The sequence below is a fragment of the Cibotium barometz genome, chromosome 24 (genome assembly GCF_041138505.1).
Source record: "Cibotium barometz isolate CiBa-2024 chromosome 24, ASM4113850v1, whole genome shotgun sequence".
NCBI lineage: Eukaryota > Viridiplantae > Streptophyta > Polypodiopsida > Cyatheales > Cibotiaceae > Cibotium > Cibotium barometz.
Genome location: NC_141069.1, coordinates 1,854,576 through 1,880,140, shown reverse-complemented (window position 1 = coordinate 1,880,140; position 25,565 = coordinate 1,854,576). Strand labels below are relative to the sequence as shown.

Genomic DNA, 25,565 nt, shown 5'->3' with positions numbered 1-25,565 from the left:
GCTCGGGCTGTCGCCTCCCAGAAGGTGAAAATGTTGTCAAGGATACTCCGCTCCTTGACGAATCCTGTCTGGGTAGCATGAATCAAATTCCCAAGGAAGGGTTGGATCCTCAAACTCAAGGCCTTTGCTAGGACCTTGTAGACAGTATTGAGGATCGTAATAGGCCTCCAATGCCGAATATCATCTGACACTCCCTCCCCCTTGGGGATAAGAAAGATCAAGCCCTCTGAAAAACTCTGAGGCATCATCCCAGTGTCAAAAACATACTGAAAACCCCTGGGGAGACCTGGCCCCAAAAGGTCCCAATAGCGCATAAAAAAGGCAGGCGTCAATCCGTCCTCCCCAGGGCAACTATGACGCGGAAGGACCCTCAAAGCCTCAACAAGCTCATCCTCTGAAAGGGGCTCACCCAAAACTGTGCGCATACGATCTGTGACCCTCCTCTGCACATGGGCCCACATAGTCTGTCTGCAAGCATCACGTGCCTCCGTGCTGGCTCCGCTGAAAGCAGGTCTCTATAGAACTCAGTGGCAATAGCTCTAATCTCCTCGGGCTCAGTGGCTAACGATCCGTCCTGCCTCTTGAGCTGGCGTACTCCTGCTCGAGCATGGCGGGGTCCGATGATGTCAAAAAACTCCCCAGTCACTCTATCACCAAGTTGCGTCCACCGAGAGGCCTAGCGATGATAGTAGAACTCGTGTCTCTGCTTCTCTGCCTCTCTAACCTCCTGGCGTGCCTGGCTCAGGCTGGGACGCCACCCACTCACATGTAGGCTGCTGCTCCTGAAGACGCTGGAGCGAAGCAAGGCTACGTCTCAAGCGACGCTCCCGCTCCCGTGTCTCTCCCAGCCGTGTCAAGGCTGTGGCGTGCAAAAAAGAGCTGAGCTCGATGAGTCCCTGGGCACACTGGCCTGCTGCATCCAGGTCAGAGCTCTGGCTATCATGCCATATCCTCTCAATGTCCTCAAAAAGACTGGGGTCTGTAAGTATCCTCTCTGGGATCCTCAACTGCAAGCTGGTCTCCCGTGTCCTCTCCTCAAGTGTCAAAATAACTGGCGCATGGTCTGAAAAAGAGGTGCCAGTGAGAATGCCAACGGAGCCACCACGCTCCCCGAACCTGTCGCCCACATAGAAGCGATCAATCCGCGATAGATTAGTCCCTCCCTGCCGGCGATCCGACCGAGAAAAACTAAGACTGTCCTGAGAACAGGAGAAAGCCTCATGCTGCCATGCATCAGTGATCCGCAGTGTCATACAAAATCGCTCCCAAGCTGCAAGCTCCGTGCCGTGCATTGTAACATGACTACCTCCCACCCTATCGGCCGGGTCCTCAAGCATGTTGAAGTCTCCCCCGACACACCAATGTGCGGCCTCGGGCAATGCATCTGTAACAAGGGTCCAGAACTCTGCTCTGGCACTAGCATGATTGGGCGCATAGACATTGAGCACACCAAAATGCTCATCGTGCATCCTCAAAATAACATACTGCGCTCTACCAGGCACAATGACCCCGCGATCCACAATGGCCTGCCGCCATACATCCACAATGACCATACATACTCCACCCTGCCCACCCAAGGGGCCAAAACCTGCAAACCAAAATGTGTCCCATCTACCAGGCATCACTGAACCATATCTATGAATCCTACTCTCACTCAAATGGTGCTCCTGCATCATCAGAATATCAATACTGCCCGCAACCAGGCATCTCTGAAGCTCCTGCCTCAAACAACCATGATAGCGTACATAGTCTGCGCCGCCAAGGCCCTGTACATTCCATGAGATGATCCTCATGGATGACCTACTGAGGTGGAGGTTGTCTCAGCCATACCGCGAGCCTTCGCAAGCGGCTTGGATGGAGAGTAATCCCCATCCAAGCGGCTACGAATCTGCCCACCCGGTGTGCTGCAAGAGTCTCGGATCAGGCACCAGTGGCTGTGTCCCAAAGCGACTGCCTCCCGCTTGGAGAAAGAAACCTCATGTATGCATACATAGCCAGGGTCTCGCGCTAGGTTTGCCACTATGCGAACCACCAAGTGTCGATTCCCAGAGCCATCCACACTCCCGGTATAAAAGAAATGTGCCAACTTCCAAAGTCGGCCTATCACGTCTGTCATCTCCAAATCGCTCACATGGTGAGAAAACTCAACTGCCTGTGTCTGCAAAATACTAAGAGCGAGATCCAGAGTCCACTCCCGGTCGCTAATGCCGCAAAGAGGGAAGGAGAAGGCCACCGCTGAATCAAGTGCCTCCTCCCCTCAGGCCGGAGGTATCACCACATGAACTCTGATGGGTGCTGGCTCATGGGGGCCCTCCGCTCCAAAAAGGCGTGTAAAGGAGTAGTCGAAAGCCTTCGAGCGCTGTCTAGTGTCGAGACTACTCAGCCGACTGCGGATAGAGGATATCCGTGAAGCACGAATCGGCATGGTAGGTCTCCTCTGCGGTGCACGAGCAAGGTCGGTGCTTAGTGCTCGCTGGACTGCAGGTGAGCGCTAGGGTACTGCCAGTGCCTCCCGGGGAGCTAAGGCGAGCGGAGGGGGAGAAGGGGGTGGGGAAGGAGACGCTGAAAAAGCGGGAGCGGGAACGGGAGGCGGCGAGGGTGGAAGCGAGGTGGGAGGGGGGGGCGGGAGAGGGGGGGAGGTGGAGGAGAAGGGGGGATGGCAGAGTGGTTTTGCCACCCATCCTTCATACAAAGGATGAGATTTTTGCAGCTGATGAGTATGTTTGTGACTTGGATGTAGTCTTTGCTCAGGTACAGACAGCCATTGCAAGGTCAGAAGATAAGCATAAAATGGCTGCTGACAAGCATAGAAGGGACATGCAAGTCAAAGAAGGTGATTGGGTTTTGCTGAAATTTGAGAAAGCTAGGCTTCGGATGAGAAGGATCATATCCTAAGCTTTCTCCTCGCTATTATGGACCCTTCAAGGTGATTCAAAAGATCAATGAGGTGTCATACAGGCTTGCTTTACCTAGTCATTGGAAGATTCACAATGCATTTCATGTGAGTCTTTTGCGAAAATATGTCGGGCCAGATCCTGACGAGCCTATCACAGAAGATCCGCCAGAGATTGATGAGCTTGAGGAAATCCTCCAGCTAGAACAGATTGTCTTTCACAAGGAGAAAAAGCTACCTGCAGGAAAGCTTTCCAGGAGATACATTGTGAAGTTCAAGAATTATTTGCCCATTGATGCAAAGTGGGTAAATGAAGATCATTTTGTTGACTACCCACAGCTCTTGCAGGCATATCTTGAGGCTTTTCAGTTGAGGACAACTCTTTAGAAGCCCGGGGGGATGTCACCAATTGGCCGACCATTTGGTCCATCTCCAGATTTGTGTCTCGTTCACTTGAGGCCAGGCCGGTGTCTCATGTGAAGGGGCCAGTATTTTTCTTTGCATAACATGGACGGGAGCCAGACTAGTGCCACCCGTGTGTTAGCAGGATGGTGTCGTATGGACGGGAGCCAGACTGGTGCCACCCGTGTATGATTTGGACTGTGTTCTATCCATGGGATTGTCATGCCATGGAAGAGCCAGTATTTGTGCCGTGTCTTGCCTATGGGACTGTTACTCCATAGGGAGGCTCATGCCTGGATCTATGTCTTACCTATGGGACTGTCACTCCATAGGAAGACCGAGATTTATACTTTCTGTCGTGCCATTATTGTGCCCGACAGGAATGTTTAGTACTTGTTCCATGAACGGGAGATATGTCCATGATATTGTTTGCACATGCATTCATGTTTGCATGCTTGGAACTATCTTCGCGTGACTTGTATTCTTGTGTTTGCCTGTTTGACGTGCCACTTACTGAGCGGGGACACCTGCCAATGAGTCGTGAAGTTTGCTCTGCCTTCTGACGAGTTTTGTTGCGTGTGAACAGGTGGTAAGTGTATTGCATTTGTTTATTTTATAGCATTATTTCTAACCTTTGTTTTTATAAGGTTGTAGGTTCACACTCATTAATGAGTGGGCAGCCTCCCCAATATCTCTTGGTGCCCTTGGTAGGGTGGGCACCCATTATGGGCACCCACACATGGGCCATGGTGGGGAGGGAAGCCCTCCCTTAATCATGTGTGTGGGGGTGGGTGCATGGCCACCTACCCACCCCCCCCCTTGGGAACTTTGGAACTAGCCGCCTCCATGCAAATAAGGTAGGCCGGCCAGCTGTTTGACGTGTGCCCCCTCCATCGTTCAGGCGTGATCCTTCTCTTGCATATAGGCGGCTGTGCATGGCCACCCTCTCTCATCTTGCCGGCTGGCGACTGCAACGAGACGACTGTGCACAGGCGGCTGCACACAGGCTCTTCTTTCCCTTGCTTTGCAGGCAGCTGCACACAGGAGTTCACTCCCTTGCCTTGCAGGCGGCTGCATACAGGCTTCACAACAACAGGTGAATATTACTTCCCATACTATTGGGCAGCTGCTGGCTCTCCATCCCCTATCTCTCAAGCTAGCAGCAACAGCAATAATAAAGACTTCTCCTTTCATATGTGGGTGCCTAGTACTATTGAAGGCCATATTCATTATTTTACAAGGTAAGTGGATTGAGATTCAAGCAAAGGTCTTTGGTGTAAATCTTACAAGGGATACTCTCTGCTGCTAACACCCGTTCGGTGCCAGGTAGTCCAAGCTTCTGGAGAACCATGGTCTATGGGTGCCGAGATCGGGAGAGCCAGGTGTTAGTACGGGAGCGCCTGTTTGTGCGTGGTCCTGGAGCACTAGTGGGGCGCTCTCTGCGGATTCCAATGAAGGCACAGGACCGTAGAGATTAGACTTCTTCAAGTGGATCGCTCTCCTTCGAACATCTACTTCAAGTCTCTTGTTTGGTAACTGTATTCATCTCAGTTGTACATGGACATGTCGGCCCGTTCCGGCCCCAGTGCTGGTGTCCATTGATCATCATTTCATTTCAGTTTTCAGTTGTTATTGAGTTGTCCATTCATATTGTGATATTTAAGTTGTGCTATTTACGCGTGTGGGTGTCCAACGGAGTCTATTCCCAGTTGACTCGATCGGTTTCAGAAGCTCTTTAAAGCATGGGAGCAACTCCAAAATCGGTCCGCCTTAGTCGTAACATATCTCAGTTCATTCAAAATTTTGATTTCTAGAGAGATGGCTTCTACATTGGACTAAAATACTTCATGCAATGGACTGCCAGCCACCTTTCAAAAAATACGAACTCTAACACTGTGGGCTATCATGACACTAATAATTGCATGTGGAGCCAAGTAGTACCCTAGCAGTCCATTGGAAAATTAGTGGCTCAGCAGTCCATTGCATACAAACATAACGTTTACTGCCAACAACTCTCAAACCATACCCATCATTGAACTCTCAAACCATACCTGTCATTGGGTGAGATCTGTATTCATATCCAACGATACTTGGACAAAGAAGACTGCTTCATAGCCTTTCTTCAAGGATGTAATGTAGCTTTGAGACACCTTAGTTTGCGTGGCTTAAACCCAATTTTGATTTTCACCATAAGATTAGAGTGACCCATAGAGGCAAATGTACTAACGTATTGCAAGCACTCATGGTGGCACAATTCCTCTTGTAAGGTATATTCAAATTAAGGAAATAAAGAGATGAAGTCCCACCTGAGGAAACATAAACTCATGATTCATGGAAAAAAGAGTGAATTCTTCCTCTCGGAGATTCACCATCTTGGATACTGCGTGTCTAAAGATTGTGTGTGCAAAATAATCCTCCAAAGATCCAAGCCGTTAAGGATTGGCTAGAACTCAAATCCATACATTAAGTTTGCAGTTTTCCTTGGTTTATGCTCATACTACAAGTATTTCATGATATAATGATTGTCTCGCCATTGCATGAACTTACCAAGAAACGGGCTGGTCAAAATCTAAAATTGATGCTTTCCATAAGCTCAAAAATTCCACTACATTGGGACCGGTTTTGGTGATTCCTGATTTACAAAAACCATTTAGTGTTGAATGTGATTCAGGTAGTAGTTGCATAGGTGTTGTCCTAAATCAAGGAGGTTATGGTGTTGCACATGAGAGCCAAAGTTGCATGATGTCGAGCCTTTCCCTTGGCATTTATGAGCAAGAGCTAGTCCGTGTAATTCATGCTCTTATAGTAAGGAAACATTAATTATTAGGAGCTAATAGCATTTACATTCAACAAGCTTCCGGTAGTTTCTGACACAAACCAAGCTTTCTAAGAACCATACGAGGATGGCCAATTTCCTCTCCATGTTTCATTTTCAGATTTTGCATACTCCTGGCGCAAGAAGAGGGCTACAATTTCAAATTGCCTCTCATCAGGAATTATTTGGCTTTCTTATCAAGAAAGCCATAGGTGGCTACAATTTCAAATTGCCTCTCATCAGGAATTATTTGGGATGCGAGATATGTATCATTTGGATGTTGAATTTGTAAATATATGGACTGATTTGATGGTTGGTCATGCACATGCCTCCTATGTAGTAAAAGATGGCTATCTATGAAAGAAACATGAGGCAAAAAGTTTTGGACGAATGTCATGCTCCTCACATAGAGGAATATTGCCTACCACTCAAATGATTGAGAGGTATTTCTTTTGACCAAGCATAAGAAGAGGTAGAAGCTTACGTACATGCATGTATCACCTATCAAAAGATGAAATTTGATAGGCAAAAGACTCCCGGTTTACTTCACCCTTTGCTAGTTCTGAACTAGCTAGGGACAACATATGTGAGAGGGACTTGATGAGTGAGCTCTCTGTGAGAGTTAAGCTCTTGAGCTTTGCTCAAGCTTGATTGAACTAACCAATCTCCACGACACACGTTACCAAGACAAAGACGCTCTTAACACAATGGGATAGATTTGGCCACTGATGATCCTTGGAACATTGATTATGGAGCTTTGAGGCACATGACCACTCATAAACCTAGATTAACTTTTAGCAAAAGCAGTACAATCTTGTGCATATATATGTGTGTGTGTGTGTGTGTGTGTGCATGCATATGTGAAAAGAATCTAGGGATTGACAAAAGAAAATTATTCTGCTTGAAAATTTGGAGCTCAATATCTTCATTCGACTTCACTAGCTGTTTCTCAAGAAAGCACCTACAAGTACGTGAAAAATAAACCCTAACAGTCTAGCATGTATCAAACACGCCTCCTTTTATTCAACCAAAAATCCAAGCATTCATCACATAATATTAACTCTAATCACAAAAATGTTAACAAGTAGGCAAAATTTTTTTTTGGATGTATTAGCATATCATACCTGAAGAGAAGAGATGCTCTTATTGTTGTCAATACCAACAACATGCGCTCCTCGTGCAAGAGCCAGCTTTATTGCTGCTCTCCCAGAAACTCCAAGACCCAATACCTGCATTGCAACTTCTTATTATAAAGTATATTATATTTCCTTCTTGTACTAAAGCAAAATCCAGCTAAAACTAAAATATAGCATACACGTTTGAAAGCAAGTAAACAATATCAGGGAAGAGTTGGTTTGACATATCAAAAACCATAGCATCCTAAAACTTGCTCTAAATCATCGAATTTCTCACAACACAAAGTGACATGTGCTTTATGTCAAGTGCATCATCCTCAATTGTGACACCTTACATGCAAGTACACATGGCTGACCTGTAGGAGCCATGCCACAGCAGCACATGTAGGCAAGTCCGTGAGCAAGGGCAAGTGATGACATGGCAAGTGCATTTTATGCTGACCCTAGCACAATAAGGTGCTGTATATATGCATGCTGGATATTCATCAAAAGCATCTGCATTTCTCACTGTTGGACTTCACAGTGCGCTTCTCTGTAGGCAAAGTGCTAGCCATGAGTATTCAGCAAGTCTTTGCTCAGCCATATCTCCTGTATTTTCAACCATTCAGTTGTAAACTATTTCATGAACATAATCCAGAATAGTAGTGTAAGGACTCTTGTATGTGCTATGTGTGCTGATTCGGCTTCACTTTACTCTCAAACCCTAGCACATAAACACGAGTATTCTACAACTGGTATCATAGCCTAGTGAACCCGCAAATTTTCCCTTTTTTGGCACCCATGTGCGTTGACTGCTTGGATAGGGTAAAGCCCCTAGGTTCCACGAGTGCATAAGTCTAGGTTTGGGGAAAGTCACCACTATTTGGGTTCTTTCTTGTGTATAGGTGCCCCCATACCACACCCACCCTTTCTCAATGCAAACAGCTACAACCCTCACTTTCATTCTTTATCCCTGGTTTGTGCGACTTGTTATCATATTTACTTGAGGGTCTCAAAGCAAGCATGGAGCATAGTCACATGGAACATCATTCCCAAATGCTTGGAATGTGGGAACGCCACTTAACACGTGGGGATCCCACACCACTTAACACGTGGGGAGCGTGGGAACGTCATGGAACGTGTGAGGCGACTGGTCACACAACTCGCGTTCCGGGAACGGATGTATGTGGGGAACATAGAATGGAACGGAAAATCATAACCTCTCATTCCTATAGCTATGAAGTTACAGAATGTCCGCATTTCTATAATGCAATCTCTCTCTCTCTCTCTACTAACTCACTCTGCTCTCTATCCTGACACAGGAGGGGGTTACACTTCATCGCGTTGCGGACCTCCGAGCCAGATGGAGACCGAGAGCACCAGGCTACCAGACTCCCAGACTACATCAGAGGGAGATCATAGAGATACGGGCTCGACATCAGCACCATATCCAGGAGCGGCTAGCTCACTTACACTCACACCCGGAGATCATGCTCTGAGGTATTTTTGCCTCGCCTCGCCTATGTATCACATATTACACCCCCATTATGGTGCTGGTTGGAGGTAGACAGATCTGCATTGCATTCTTGTATACCCTACGCATATAGGTTGCATACTGAGCCTCTAGCAGTAGTGCTCCATCCATCACACCCCCCCACTAGCTTAGTACTTTCATAAATTATTTCATGTTCATTTTGTCCTCTTTTTTTTGGACATCCCATTGACAGTTGTACATTGATTTGTCTCATAGGTCGAGTTCAGCCTCTAGTAGACATTAATACAACTTTCTTTCTTTCTTTCTCTCCCTCTCTCGATGACATGTCGTTCCAGTTCCCCGTTCCGAATCGGGCCTCATTCCCGCTCCGGTTCCACGTTCCATGTGACTATGGCATGGAGGCCACATCTGGCCGCCTTGACAAGATAGAGTCGCCACCCCGAGCAACTAGTGTTATGGATTTTGGTGTCTACCGAGGCTCATGCTTCTCGGCAAGGACGTGACCATTTCAAGGACGAAGCGGCGAAACTTCCCTAAGGTTTCTCACTACTTTGGATGCAGGTAAGGATGTACCAGCCGAGCTTTGCTCCCGGACCGATAGTCGTCATTCTACACCTACGAGTGGTCAGTGGGAGAGACTTCAGTCTTTGTGATGTCCCTCTACACTCGATTCTCCAAACAATTCCCACTCATCTTCACCGGCTCCATGCTGGGTGAATACCGGTTTGTCGAGTTCTTCCTCCATGCCTCATGAGAAACAAACTCATCTACTAAAGCTTCTTAAGCCTCCCAAGTTCAAAAGAAAGATGGACAGAGAAGTCATCAACAACTGGACCCGCAAGATGGCTACCACATTGGAGGTTGCAGGTGGTCCTAATTTTTTCCGCTCCATTTAGTGTGTACGGCATGACAAGTTCTGCTCTCTTGTGGTGGGAAAGCCACCTTAAGCACCACTCCGTTTCTTTCTAGGATAACCGCATGCAATCTTGGAGTTTGTCCCTGTGGCAAGACTTGAAGCGGTAATGGGAGCAATTTTCATAGCAACAGGACGAATAGATAACCGACTATCTTGCCCGATTTTGGAAGCTTCTCCTCATGCTCCCGAGAACCATCCGACGGTCGGAGTAGATTGAGTGTTTCGTGGATGGTTTGACATCATCCTTGGGCGTATGATGTGTATATACTCCGTCCCCATGATGTGTATATACCTTGTGTAAGATGTGTATATACTCCGTCCCCATGATCTCTTGGGCATCATACATATAGCTACTACCTTCAAGACACGAGAGAGTTCCTAGTCTCGGATTCAGTAGAAAGTCCACATGCCGGGGGACTACCGGTTTGTCGAGTTCTTCCTCCATGCCTCATGAGAAACAAACTCATTTACTAAAGCTTCTTAAGCCTCCCAAGTTCAAAAGAAAGATGGACAGAGAATTCATCACCAACTGGACCCACAAGATGGCTACCACATTGGAGGTTGCAGGTGGTCCTAATTTTTTCCGCTCCATTTAGTGTGTAAGGCTTGACAAGTTCTGCTCTCTTGTGGTGGGAAGACCACCTTAAGCACCACTCTGTTTCTTGCTGGGATAACCGCATGCAATATTAAAGTAGTTTGTCCCTGTGGCAAGACTTGAAGCGGTAATGGGAGCAATTTTCATAGCAACATGACGAATAGATAACCGACTATCTTGCCCGGTTTTGGAAGCTTCTCCTCATGCTCCCGAGAACCATCCGACGGTCGGAGTAGATTGAGCGTTTCGTGGATGGTTTGACATCATCCTTGGCGTATGATGTGTATATACTCCGTCCCCATGATCTCTTGGGCGTCATACATATAGCTACTACCCTCAAGACGTGAGAGAGTTCCTAGTCTGGGATTCAGTAGAAAGTCCAACAATTGAAGGGCAAGGAGATTACTATAGAAGGAACTCTCAAGGTCATGGAGGATAACAACAATTCTAGTGGGCGAGTGTTATGGACAAGACTCTCTCAAGAGGAGCTTCGAGCCAAGCGACTAGCCAATCAATGTTTCAAGTGTGACTCCACCGAGCACATCGTGAAGGATTGTCAAAGGACCCGGAGGTGTAGTCCAAGGAGAAGGCTTCTTCAGAACTGGAGGATGAGTGTGAAGGAGATGCATGCACATTGTATGCGCATCTCAGATTTTTTCATTTCTAAGGTTGAGCACACGCCCAGGGCGCTTCATTGCATCATGACACATGCTTGAACAAAAGAAGTTTCTGGCCATGTCTTTGAGGAAGAGTCTTCACAATTGCCATTTGCACTAGGTGGAGAATCTTTGATCTCAATGGTAGAGGTTGCTTCAGTTTCGGGGATAATACAAGAGGACTCTTCTCACGTGCCGTTTGCATCGGATGGAGTTTCTTCAGTGTCTGGTGTCATGGGCGAAGGACATGTCACAGATTTGTCTTCACCTTGTGAGGATACGCCCATGGGTGTGTCTTCACCTTGTGAGGATACGCCCATGGGTGTGTCTTCACAATATGTCACATGAATGCACATGGACATGCCTAATCCAAGGCTAATCCCTGATGGGCAGCACATAAACAATAGTGTTTAGGGCATGAGCTGGGCACAAGAGGATCCTAGAAGAGCAGGCCGGTCAGCATCATGATGACATTTATTTGCCTCTTTGCTGGCTGACAGCAGGTCGGCCAGTTTGGGGGTTCTCAAGGGCCTATATAACACTTAGTGGTCAGCAGCATGATGACATTTATTTGTCCTCTTTGCTGGCCGACAGCAGGTCGGCAGCCAGTTTGGGGATTCTCAAGGGCCTATATAAGGCTTATGAATGATTCATTCTTAGCATCTGCCCACTATGGGGCAGGTTAAGAGTTAGTCTTAGAAGGTTATTAGTCACCCTTTTGGGCAAGCCAAAGGCCATGGATTTTGCGCAAACATATAAACCTTTCTGTACTATATCAATATACAGAATACACAGCCATCTCTCTCTCTTCTCTCTCTATCTATGTTGATTGTTCTTGCATCAGCATGTTCCTATGTCAGTGTTTAGGACCTCACTATTGGTCAGAGTTCGACCAAAGCTCCGGCTACGTGTGTGGCAGAGCATAGATCGCCATGTTAAAGGACTGGCATGGATCTTTGGGAGTCATAATTTCTCTCTTATTTTTTCTCCCATCTGGCTGAGTTTTGTGCTCGCGTAACTGCCCTTACATGTATGTTAGCATGTAGGTATAGGAGGTTGAGTAAACTTTTGAGGGCTGTTTTTTCAGCCTGCGCATAGGGCAGTAAGGCTCTCCCGTAGGTGTGCAAAGCAAGGTATACACACACGGCTGTGTAGAGGACAGCCAAGCCTAGGGTGTTGCGCATGAGATGAGAGCAGGAGGGGGGCCTGATCAGGGTGCACGCAAGGCCTGCAGAGTGAGAAGAAGAGGTGCAAGGGGAAAAGTTGGCGCGCACAGGCTGGACAAGTGTGGGTGATGGGCTGTGAACAGCAGCAGAAAAAAGCGCACAACCCGGCTCTAGTGTCCACTAAAGTTATAATCGCATACCTCCTACACTGAAGAGAACCATACATGGTGGTTGGAGTGGGACAAAATTGTGAAGAGCAAAGCTCGCACTTTGCTTTTTGTACACGTAACACTAGGTAAGTGGATCATGCTAATGGATCTTGGTGTACACACATATATTTTGTAAAGATCCAGATTCAGACTAGATTGTGCTGATATTAAATCAGCACGTTTCTCGGGTAGATTTATTCTCCCTAGAAGATTAAGCTTGTATGTTAGCAACTTTACGAAATCTTTCGGAAGACTTGCAAGCTGAGGAATGACGAATCGTAAGACATATATGGATGGGGTAGGTTCTAGTGGTATGGGACACTAGGGTGTATCTCATGTGCGGATTTACAGGGTTCCGTTCGAGGCAAATGTTTTGGCTTCTCATGGGATAGTTATCCAAAACTCAGGATTGTTGGATGCCTAGTTCACGGGGTGAGTGCACAAGCCTCTAATATAGAAAATGTCCTGTTCATTAGCCACACTCTCGACGTGGTAGATGTACAGTTTATGGGCCATGACTCTGACGAGGCAGATGTCCACATTATCAATTTTTATTATGGCTCATATCCAGGGCTGTGTAGCAAGGTATTGATTGGTGGGGTTATTCTAGATCGACGTGGTTCCATTAGAGTGTTGGTGTTAGCAGATTGCACTTACATCTTGATTACCTTGACACAGTAGGCTGAGTTGGGACTTGAAGTTTCTCGATACTTCAGGTAGTCAAAGTTCGATTGAGATAGGTTCTAGATCCGGTAGGAGGAAAGCCAAGCTCTCCCAATAATCTCCGCAACCAAATCGCCTCACATACAGCATAACAAACTGCACGATACTCCACCTCTATAGAGGAAAGCGCCACGGTAGGCTGCCTTTCATTGCTCCATGAAATGGCTCCAGACCCAAGTGAAAAAACACAACCAGTGGTCGAACGCTGGGTATTTGGATCTCCAGCCCAATCTGAATCAAACCATCCAAGAAGAGTGTACCCTTGGCCATAGAAGATGCCAAAGTCCAAAGTACCATGCAAGTACTGAAGAACTCTGAGAGCACACCGCCAATGCTGCTAATGGGGTTTGGATGATGTGAAAGAACTCAATAAGTTGACTGTGAAACAAATGTCCAATCGGGAGTAGGTCAACCAAACCAAACAACTGACGAGAACCCAATACTATCCCTGATTAATCCTTGAAGAATCATCAAGAAGAGAAAGCTTCTCACTAGTATCCATAGGAGAAGATACTAATCTGCATCCAGTCATCTGAAACCTGTCAAGTATCTCCCGTGTGTACTTCTGCTGAGAGAAGAAAATACCTGCCAAATCTCAAAGCCAAGAAATAATGCAAAAGACCAAGCTCCGTCATCTCAAACTCTGTCTCCAAAGCATCCATGATTGAACGGATCGTCACAGAATAAGAACCTGTAAAGATGAGGTTATCAACATAGACCATAATAATAACAATCAACCCCCTCTAAAGGGGGATATAAAGGTTTGAATCTACACGAGAGCGGCGTAGGCCAAGCTTCTGAAAGAACTCATCAATCCGCTAGTACCAAGCCCGTGGAGCCTGCTTCAGACCATACAAAGCTTTCTTCAGCCGATACACCTGGTCCTGTTTGTCTGGAACCTCAAATCCCGGCAGCTAATCAACATACACTTCCTGCGTAAGCTCTCCATTTAGGAAAGCCGACTTGACGTCCACCTGAAATACGAGCCATCTATGATGTCCTGCAAGAGCAAGAACGGTGCGATTGGTAGTCATCTGGGCCGTCGGAGCGAAGGTCTCATTGAAGTCGACTCCAAGGCACCGAGCATAACCCTTGGCAACCAACCTCGCCTTGTACTTGTCCAAGCTGCCATCAACTCGGAACTTCGTTTTGAAGATCCAGCGCACACCAATCACCTTACGCTGCATCGGACAAAGGGGTGGCTATTTGACACATTAGTCACACCGGCATTGATGTATGGAGCAGCAGTATGGGCACTAGGCCTTGCTACCCATTGGTGGACAAGACCACAGGCCCTCATGATGGCACGCATGATACGCAGCAAACCGTCAGTACCTCATGACATTATCCGAGCAGAGTTTGCTGTGCCTCCTATGATGGTAGAGGCCATATTTCAGACTATATGCCTGCTAGACAGATTCAGAGAGATGCCACAGGATAGATTATCATACAGAGCTTTTCAGGCATCTAGACAGTTGGCTGAGGCAGGAGACAGAGGATCACGGTATGCACAGGTCACACATTGGTTCTCACAGCATGGCCTAGACATGGATCATCTACCACCATTCCAGTATGACAGGGATGCACCACATATCCGTCTCTCTCATAGTGAGAGGAACAGAGTATTGAGACAGGATCTATGGCAGCTCTATACACGAGAGACATGGATATCGCCTACACAGCCTCTTCCACCGAAGATGCTATACTATAGAGATCACTTCATGAGTATCACTAATGATGGATTTATAGAGAGGCCTAGATACATGGAGGGCTTTTTACCACACGGCTCCTGAGTGGCTATTGGTCAGCTCAGAGTTTCATCACACCAATTGGAGATTGAGACTGGCAGAGCAGCACGGATCCCCCGAGAGGAGAGGATATGCAGATTGTGCAGAGAGGAGGTGGAGAGTGAGGAGCATTATGTATGCAGATGCAGAGCATATACAGCCATCAGAGAGAGATATCCCATTTTATTCAAAGAGCCACATTCCCTACGCCAGATCTTTGAGGCAGCAGACCAGCGCATACTGGGGAGATACATTCTAGACATACAACGCCACAGAGAGACATTATTACAGGCTCAGACAGCTCCAGAGGAGGGGCGACAGACACAGATTACTACATTTTTTCAAAGATCCATCCCCCTCCCAGCCCCTACAAGCCCGCAGGAGACAGAGGACACCTGGCTTTCGGACACCACGCCTATACCAGAGAGAGATGACAGAGATCAGAGCTCAGTTTCACAGAGAGGGTGCGGAGCAACTGGCTCGCTTCAGAGCACACCCAGGCATGTTCTTCAGGGAGCTGTGGACACCCCCTTCACTGATGTATACCATTTTATACCCCCAGTATGGTACAGGATGGAGCTAGCTAGGTTGCATATCATGATTGTATACTCCATGCATATAGCTTTGCATTCTCCTAGTAGTAGAGCTCCATCCCCTGCACACCCAGATTCAGCTTTTTTATTCAGTACTTTTTCATTTTGTTGGGATGACAGAGGATACCCCATACAGGTACTCCGATTTGTCTCATAGGCCGAGTTCGGTCATTTGGAAGACGTTAATAAAATCTTTCTTTCTTTCTTTCTTTCTCTCTCTCTCCCTCTCTCTCTCTCTCTCTCTCTCTCTCTCTCTCTCTCTCTTTAGTACTTAGAAGTTAGTACTCTCTAGACTCTCTCTCTCTCATGAATGATCATTGGTGACACACAGACTCTATTTTCAGCCCTCTATTAATTTTGTATTTTTTCCAATCATTCCCTCTATTTTCAGAAATTCAGCCCCTTGAACAATCCCTTTTTAATGTATTTTTTCCAATCTTCAGAAAGGCACCAAATCCTTACTGTACTTAATTCCACATCATCAGCAGGTTCAGGCACTCGTCATTGGAAGTGCCATTATTGTAACTTGCAGCAGTCTAGCTCGATCACGCAGGTCATTCGCCACATGTCAAAGTTGGGGGACAAGGGAATTGGTGGGTGCCAAAGTATTCCACAGGAGACGGCTGATGCTATTATAAGGGAGAATCCCAAGGAGTTTCCACATGGCAGAGAGATTCGTAGCACTATCATTGATGACGATGTGTTGTTGGATCCTTTGCCTACAGATGCAGCACCTAGCAGAAAGAGGGCTAGGATTTCTGAGGATGAGTAAGTGTCTGCTTCTTCTGCACCTATTGGGCAGCCTTCTACGCAACGCAACTATTCATGAGAGATCAATACATGAGTCATGTACTGATCGATGAGCAGCAGGTACACATTGATCGAGAGATGATAGGATACTCCGATAACCTTGGAGAATTCTATAGTCGCGGTGTTTCTATGCTACCAGAGGTGTGTAAGACGCCTCTTGATTGGTGGGAGACACATGGATACCATCCGCCTCAACTAAAAGCCCTTGCACTTCAGCTATTATCCTAGGTAATAATACAAAATACATATTGATTATTGATAAATTATTCAGCTTTGGAGTCACGAGTGTAGGGTGCAGGGCCCAGGCTTTAAGATTTGTTATAACTAAGACTCCAATCTTCATGGATTGGAGCCTGTGAGAGAAACTGGAGTTCTTACTCTCTTATTCACACGAAGATCCAAAACCGCTTGAGCACAACACAACTAGAGAGGTTGGTTTTTTGCAGAGCCAACCTTCGACTAATTCGGATTAGTCACTAATAACTACTAGTGAATACATGCTCCATAGGTTGATGTTGAGGAGTTCGAGCGTCACAGACAGCAACATGCCAAGAAGAGCGACATAGTACGTGATGAGCAGGAGGAGATATATAGACAGCTTCATAGAGAGCTCGAGACCATTGATAGACGAGTCACTCGAGCTCTCACTACCAGCTCCCTTACTTCTTCAGCTTAGCAAAGTCATCCTTCCACCTCTAGAGGCACTAGGGTGTATACTCATGGTGCACATGCCAGAGGGAGAGCCGCCAAAGCGATCAGTAGAGGTGGTCCAGAGCACCAGATGCAAACTTCCAGAGGAGATACTGTTAGAAATCATCTCCTGTCTATATTCATACACCAGGGCCTCTGTTGTGGGTGTGCCCGCCCTGTATAAGGTGTTTTATCATTTTTCCACACTCCCCATAGTTTTCCCTATTTTTTCCCATTTTTCCTAGTGGTGGGAGGGTTGCCAGAGGATGCTAGGAGCACTCCAGTGCTGGCCGACTGCATGTTTATCAATCGTGGGCTACTGGGCTGCTGGCCGACTGGAGTTTCTCAGTCGTGGGCATTCATCTGCTGGCCGACTGCATTTATGAAGTCGTGGGCACCTTTTATGCTGGCCGACTGCTCTCCCAGGGATGTATATATAGGCCCCTTGCCCCCACCACTTCCTCATTCAGTTTTTCCGGGATCTTGTGTATAGAGAAGAGTTTACACACCTATCTCTCTGTGTTTCTTGTGCTGTTTATTTTCTGCAATCTACTTGCTCTTGTCTACCCAAGTTTGGTTATCATTTCCGCTGCATATTCTGACATGGTATCAGAGCCATAGGCTCTAGACAGATCTTGGGCGTTATTCTGAGCAAGAGGGGGAGCGTTAGGCTGCTGATTGGTGGACTGTTTTGGGCTGAACGGGAAGAGAAGGTGCAAGAGGAAGGCGGGCAAAGGTGCTGGACAGCCACTTGCAGGTTTTCAGATTTTTTTCCCCACCCACCCACCCTTTTCAGGTTACTCTCCGCGATGGCAGATTTACTAGAGATGGCTAAGAAGCACGTGAAGATTCCGACTCTCCCCACGTTCCCAGTGGATCGTCAGTTGGACGGGTCCAATTACGGCATCTGGAAGGTCATGATGGAGTCGGTTCTGGAGTCATATGACCTTGCTAATTTTATTATCATCGGGGTGCCACGGCCGGAAGCTGAGGAAGGGGAGTTATTATCGACAAGGAAGGACCGAGAGGCACAGGCACACATGTGGGATCGTGTCGACGCCAGGGTCCGGTCTTATTTTCCTCAATTGCACACCACAAGTGATCAATCATGTGAAGCACATGACGCTGGCGAGAGGCATATGGGAGCACTTGGCTTCTTTGTATAACAGGGTGTCACCCATAAAACGGATCTCCTTGGAAGTGCAGATGCGGGTTATGAACCCTGCAAAGTCTTCGACGATGCGGGAGCACATTAACAAGCTGCAGGCCCTTCAGCAGGAAGTCCTACAAGCTGGGAAAGAGATATCATCTGAAGATATGGCCATCACTTTGCTTTCCCACTTGCCTGGTCAATATTCTGCTTTCTATTCCTCGTTGATCACGAGTGGCAGGCTCAGCTTGTGCCAATGGTCTTGGACCAGGAGGAACGTTTCACGAACCCTCCTCACGGCGGAGGTTCGGAGGCCTTAACTGGCCAACGGTCGAAAGGCCGGAATTCCAACAAGGGCAAAGGGAAGGCTTCACCGGATAAGTCTTCTGAGAAGAAGCCTGATCCAGAACAAGAGAAGCTGAAGGCCGAAAGATCTTGTAATGATTGTGGCGAGAAAGGCCACTACTGGAGGAAGTGCCCTAAGCGGACAAGGAAGAGTGCTGATTCCTCAGCCTCAGCTGCAAAGACTCCAGCATTTGTGCACTTAGAGATGGTGGACTCCGATGCTTCATCATCTTCGAGCAAGGAGGCAGTTGGCTTCACCGCGAAGGATACCCGGGAATGGATTCTCGACAGTGGTGCTTCCAGGCACATGACTCCATCCCGTGACTTCTTTCTGGATCTGAAACGGCAGTCACGTCATATCTTTATTGGCGATAACTCCACTATTCCGATACATAGTGAGGGCTGGATGGAGATTATTTCCGACGGCAAGGGGGGCAAGCATGCTTCCCGTGTTCTTTATGTCCCTGCTCTGGGTTTTCATCTTCTGTCAGTGCATGAGGTATGCAAGACTGGCTTTCGGGTGGAATTTGAGGAGCATTCAGTTGCTCTAAGGGACCGTGAGACTGGCCAAGTTGTTTGGGAAGGCGGTGTGGAGAATGGCATCTACAAGCTCTCTGCACTCTCCTCATTGACAGGTTCTCAGGTCGGATATTTGTGGCACTTTTGTTTTGGCCACTTAAATGTGGATGCTTTGAGGCGCGCCTTCCGGGACCAGATGGTGGTTGGCTTGCCAGATGTTAGTAGTAGGCAAGGACGCTGCAGCTCTTGCATACGTGGTAAGCAGCACAGGGAATCTTTTCCGAAGCAGGCTTCCAGGCGGGCTTCGAAACCATTGGAGTTGATTCACACTGACTTGTGTGGACCACAGCAGATACCATCCTTGGGAGGATCTCTCTACTTCATGCTGCTTGTTGATGATTGTACCAGACTCACGTGGGTCTACTTTCTTTCCCAGAAGAACCAGGCTTTTGCTCGGTTCAAGGATTGGCACATGATGGTGGAGAAAGAGTCTGGATATCAGGTTAAGACTCTCAGGGCTGATAAAGGAGGTGAATTCTCCTCGACTGTATTTTTCAGGTTTTGTGCAGATCATGGCATCAAAAGGGAATTGGCCAATACCGGATTGCCTTCGGAGAATGGAGTTGTTGAACGAAAGAACAGGACTGTGGTGGAGATGGCGAGGACCATGCTGGAGCATCGTGATCTTCCTCGTCCACTTTGGGGTGAGGCTGTGGCAACGGCTGTCCATACCATTAACCACGACTTCTGTACCCCATATGACTCCATTTGAGGCATATTTTGGCAGGAAACCCGATGTCTCGCACTTCCGTGTCTTTGGGAGTGACGCGTATGTACATATTCCGAAGAAGCAGAGGGGGAAGCTTGACTCCAAGTCCCGCAAGCTGGTATTTGTGGGGTATAACTCTCTTTCCAAGGGATACAGGTTGTATGATCCAGAGAGGAATGAGATTGTTGTCAGCCGGGATGTGGTCTTTGACGAGCATGTTCTAGCATCCATTGTCGAGGAGCCGCCACTTCTTGGAGATCCCGAGGAGTCTGATGATGATTCCCAGTCTTTCATTCCAGTTGATCCACCTCAGTCATCACAGGAGGTTGAGCCCGCAGCTGGAGTTGAGCCCCTGCGACCACAGGAGGCTCCACGATCTGTTCGAGTACCTAGGTGGTTGTTAGACACCCTTCGGGAGTCGGGTGTCACGGAGCTAACCCTCCAAGTGGACCACAAAGGACGGCCCTCGAAGATCACATCAAGTCCGAGATAAAAGCAACACTGCGGAGCTTCTTCAGGTGAACTATGCCTTGATGTCTCGTATAATGCGGGACAAAGAGCCCACTTCCGTAAAGGAAGCCCTTTCATAGGATACTTGGAGGAAAGCCATGCAGGTGGAACTTGATGCCATCGAGAAGAACAACACTTGGGAGTTGGTACCGAGGCCGTCGAAGCAGTCAGTCATTGGTGTCAAATGGGTCTTTAAGACCAAATACGCGACTGATGGGTCGGTGGACAAACACAAAGCCAGGCTTGTGGCTAAAGGTTATGCTCAACAGCCAGGCATCGACTACGAGGATACCTTTGCACCGACAGCGCGGATGTCCACGATTCGGACCGTTCTTGCCCTTGCTTCTTCTCAGAGGTGGCCCGTGTATCAAATGGATGTAAAATCTGCGTTCCTTAATGGTGACCTGCACAGGAGGAGGTGTACGTTGAGCAGCCTCCAGGCTTTATTGTTCCAGGATCGAAAGGGATGGTTTACAGGTTACGTAAGGCCTTGTACGGTCTTGACCAGGCTCCCAGGGCTTGGAATTAGAAGATTGATTCCTTCTTTATTCGGACTGGATTTCAGAGATCGGTTGCAGATCCGAACCTGTATCTCTTTCGGGAACGCGGCATGGTCACACTTATCATCCTTTATGTGGATGATCTCATTCTCACCGGCGGTCATGTGGAGCACATTGGAGTGACGAAGGCTGCCTTGCCAAAGGAGTTTGAGATGACCGACTTAGGCTTACTCCGCTTCTTCTTGGGATTGGAGATCTGGCAGACCCAGAGGGGGTTTTTTGTCTCTCAGCAGCGGTATGTTCATGAGTTGCTTGAGGCCTTTGGAATGGAGAACTGCAAGCCTATTACTTTGCCGATGGACCCGAACACAAAGTTAACCGTTATAGATCCTTGTGAGCCAGTTGATGCCTCGCAGTACAGGAAGTTGGTTGGTTCATTGATCTGGTTGTTGAACACCAGATTGGACTTGAGCTTCTCCGTGGGGCTGTTGAGCTCTTTTATGCAGATGCCATTGAAGTCTCATTGGGACGCAGGAATCCTCTGTTGTGGATGTGCCCGGCCTGTATAAGGTGTTTTATCATTTTTCCACACTCCCCGTATTTTTCCCTATTTTTTTCCATTTTTCCTAGTGGTGGGAGGGTTGCCAGAGGATGCCAGGAGCACTCCAGTGCTGGCCGACTGCATGTTTATCAGTCGTGGGCTACTGGGCTACTGGGCTGCCGTCCGACTGGAGTTTCTCAGTCGTGGGCATTCATCTGCTGGCCGTCTGCATTTATGCAGTCGTGGGCACCTTTTATGCTGGCCGACTGCTCTCCCAGGGATGTATATATAGGCCCCTTGCCCCCACCACTTCCTCATTCAGTTTTTCCGGGATCTTGTGTATAGAGAAGAGTTTACACACCTATCTCTCTGTGTTTCTTGCGCTATTTATTTTCTGCAGTCTACTTGCTCTTGTCTACCCAAGTTTGGTTATCATTTCCGCTGCATATTCTGACAGATACCTGGGACCTCTACCATTGTTGAGGAGACACCAGGTGATGTGGGGGAGCGGGAGCCACTATATGATTCTGATGGGAATCTCCTCACAGATGGAGACTACTCATCATCCTCATCTTCAGGCTTGGATGATGATGAGTGAGAGCCGGCCATATGGCTATTGGCGTTTGTACTTTGTAGTATGTACGAGGATTTCAGCTTCAACAGGACAGTCCTTCATGTTGTATGCAATGCAGCTCATTTGACATTTATATAGCATATGCCTAGTGCCATACATGTTTGCATTTCAATTGTTTTTTGTGCATCTTTGTGTACTAGTATTGCTAAATTATGAATGATTTATAATGTGTTTTTTTTTAACACACATTTTAAAAAAAAAGTGAACGTACTTAAAGTACTCATCCCGATGCGTACTCGTACGCATACCGTACCGCACCGTACCTAAAGTACTCAACCACTATGGATCAGAAGGACCATGAATACTAGAGGACATAAGAGCATAGTTAACAAACATGTTGCTCTCATGGATTTGTTTCCTTGAAACTTTGGAAGATCGCCTGAGAGAACCAAGCGGAGGAGCAAAAGAAAGCTCACGTAACCCAAAATCACGATCTATCTGAACATACCATCAAGGCACAGATCTGCTCGAACTCGCTGGAGGAGGAGCAAACTCATCATCATCTGATTGAGAATCCACAGCTGGAGGTGTAACAGAAGCAGGGGGAGGAGAAGGATGAGGCGGAGGAAGAAGAAGCTCACCACCCCCCTCTGAAGATGTAGGAGTTTCATCGAACACCACATCACGGCTTACAACAACTTTGCCAGCATGCTGATCATATAGACGATATGCCTTGGACACAGAACTGTATCCAAGAAAAGTCATGCACTGGGACTTCGAGTCCAACTTGGAGCAATGCTCCTTAGGCACATGTACATACGCCGAACAACCAAATACCCGAAAAAGAACAACAGAGGGCTTCTCACCATGGAAAGTCTCATATGAAGTTTTATCTGGAAGAGGAACAATAGGAGACTCGTTCTTAATGTAGACAGTAGTAAGAAGCCGCCTCATCCCAGAAACATCGAGGTAATGAAGAATGCTCAAGCATAGCATGGGCCATCTCCATGATGGTTCTATTCTTCCTCTCTACAACTCCATTCTATTAAGGAGTATATGATGTAGTAAGCTGTCTCCAAATGCCATAATCCTTGCAATATTGCTGAAACTCCTGGGATGTAAACTCACCTTGTCTGTCAGTCCTGAGAGCCCTGACTGAAGAACCGGTCTCTTTTTCCACCTCAACCCTCCAATCACAAAAGTGCTAAAAAGTCTCATCCTTGGACTTCAAAAAAAAGACCCAAGTATATCTCATCCACCATCACGAGCATGTACAACACCTTACTCAAAGATGCGGTACTCATAGGATCCCATAAGTTTGCATGAATAAGAGCAAGTGATGTCGAAGATCCTTTTTTTTTTTTTTGGAAAAACGATCCTTCTATTAGTTAATGAGAAAACGCCATAAGGCTACAAAGCTCACCTCACAAGGAGGGATAATAAACACAGTGAACACCTGAGCTCCACCCCCGTGGCTGGCCGCTCTCTGGGGGGGGCTACCTAGTAGTACATGCGGGAGGTGAGAAGAGCCAAACTGGAGGCCTGTAGTGCCAAGTGACATCCTCGCCCCTCGCGATGAGGAAAGGGCCAGGCTGCCAAGTGCGGAGGAACGCCTTGCGGCGACCTCTCATGCGATCCAAGTCGCCCTGAAGTTTCCCCCAGTGTCCTCTCAAGGTGTGAATGATGTCCACCCAGAGGGCCTGTATGACCTCCGCCAGTGGAGTCGCCTGGCGGTCTATGGCCTCCCTACATCGGGCTCTCCATATGTGCCAAGCCGTCATGCTGCTGATCATCTCCCATCTGTGCCCGTCCCCCTCCTGGGAGACTGCCGAAGAGAAGTCTGGCGTCGGAACCACCGCCATCGCCCTGTCAGAGACCTGGATGGTCACATTGCCGGGGACGTCCTCGTATCCAAGGGCCGGGCCGCTGTCCGTGGCCCAAGCCACCGCACCCCACGTCACCATCATCTCACCTCGCGAGCCTGCAAAAACCATCCTGAGAGCGCGCTGCCAGACCTGCTGTGCCTGTGGGCAATCCCATAAGCAGTGCCGCTGCGACTCCTGTGCATGGCCGCACCGAGGGCAGGACGCTGGGTGTCTGCCAAAAGCTAGCCAAGCCCCCACAGCCAGTCCTCTATGCACTGTAAGCCAGAGAAAAAGCGTCACCTTCCGGGGCCAGAAACTGGCCCAAAGGCGCTGCCAGAAGTCCCTAAGGAAGGCAGGGGAGAGCCCCTGTCGCCGCCAATGCTCGGCCGCCGCCGGGGTGCCCGCTATCCTGTGCCTCTGGATCCGCCGCCCCAGCCTCGCTGTGTACTGAAAAAAGGGGATGCCTGGGCTGGCAGGGGCCGAGTAGGGATCTCGCCAAAGCCACTCACCTGGATCCCACTGAAGGCGAATAAGAGGCCTGCTGTCCCAAGCCCATAATCTCCAAGAAAAGTCCTCCCCTATCGAGGCCGGTGAGGGGTCTACATGCCACTGTCTCTGATGAAAGCCAACCACCCGCACCCTCTGAAAAATACAACCCTGGAGCTCATCCAAATCTAGTCGGGTCCTCTGAAGCTGGCCTCCCTCTCCCACCTCGAAAGTTAGTGGGGCGACTCTCTCTGCTGAGCCGCAGACCGCTAGAAGGATCTCATGCCGAGTAAAGACGCCCATCCACTGTGGAGGTGGAGGGTCCTGTATTGGAGTCCGCCACTCCCGGGGGATGGCCGCCTCAATGTCCTGCCTCATCAACTCTCTGCCCCTCATCCCACTGAGTCTCCTCTCCTGAGCCTCTAGAGGCAGCTGCTGAAAACATATCCAGTCGTCTAGGGACTGGGCTGGGCCGGAGCTCAACGGGCCCCACGACACGTGAGATCGCGATCCAACCATATGACCACTGGGAAGTCGGATCAAGGGGTTCCAGATCAATGGCTGCCTCAGGCGCTCCTCATCGGTGCCCGGGGGAGTCTGGAAGAGTGACGGCCTCAGATGCTCCCGGGCCCTCAGAAGGCTAGCTGCAAAACGCTCCTCGAATCCAAGGCCCACTCCTCTGGATCGCTGCTCTGTAAAGATCCACCTGATGCTGGCGGTCCAGGGGCCGCTAAGAGAAGGGGTGCGGCTGAGAATCCTGGAAACAAGAAACTCCTTCCACGGCTCAGCGCCTGGTAGGAGGCCACGAACCACCAACTTGCCAAGCAAAGCTCGGCTTTGGCAAATAGGATCAACTATGCCTAGGCCGCCTCTCTCCCTCGGCTGAGTGATCACAGCCCATGCCACCTTGGCCCTGGCAGGCCGCCCGTCGCCACCGGACCAAAGAAAGTTCCTGATGAGCCTCTGCGCCTGGCCAATGCATGCCCGAGAGAAGGCCCAGCAAGAAGTGATGTACCACATGGTAGCAAGCAGAACCTGGTTGGCCACAACCACTCGGCCAGCCAGAGATAAACGAGCGGTACTCCAATACAGAACCGCACTGTAGTGCCGGGGGGCAGCCACTGAAACCCATCAACTGGCCTCCAAGTCGGGGGGGGGCACAGAACTGACCCACAACCCACACGACTTGTGCCAGTTGATCAAAGCGCCCGAAGCTCTGCAAAACCTGTCCATGGCTGAGGCGAAGCGGCGGAGGTTCTCCTCCCCTCCCTGAAGATAGACAGCAGTGTCATCCGCAAACTCCGAGTCTAGGAGCTCCTCCGAGGTGCAGCTGGAGGCCCCGCAAACCTGTATCCTGTGCCGTCAAAAAAGTGCTCATGGCCTCCGCCACAAAAAGAAAAAGAAAGGGCGCCAAGGGGCACCCCTGCCGCACCGAGCGCGA

The 25,565-nt window shown here is 48.5% G+C and overlaps 1 protein-coding gene across 3 annotated transcripts in view; it reads right to left on the bottom strand.

The window, feature by feature from the left end:
• The window catches only part of LOC147624791 (uncharacterized), a 71,142-nt gene that overhangs the window by 18,431 nt on the left and 27,146 nt on the right, over positions 1–25,565 (bottom strand). For all 3 annotated transcript variants that reach the window (XR_015268849.1, XM_086818013.1, XM_086818014.1), the window contains exon 3: positions 7,235–7,339. Coding sequence is in view for 2 of the 3 variants with exons in the window: in XM_086818013.1 (XP_086674139.1) it covers positions 7,235–7,339 (105 nt within the window). In the remaining variant the exon portion in view is untranslated. The remainder of the gene's footprint in view (positions 1–7,234; positions 7,340–25,565) is intronic.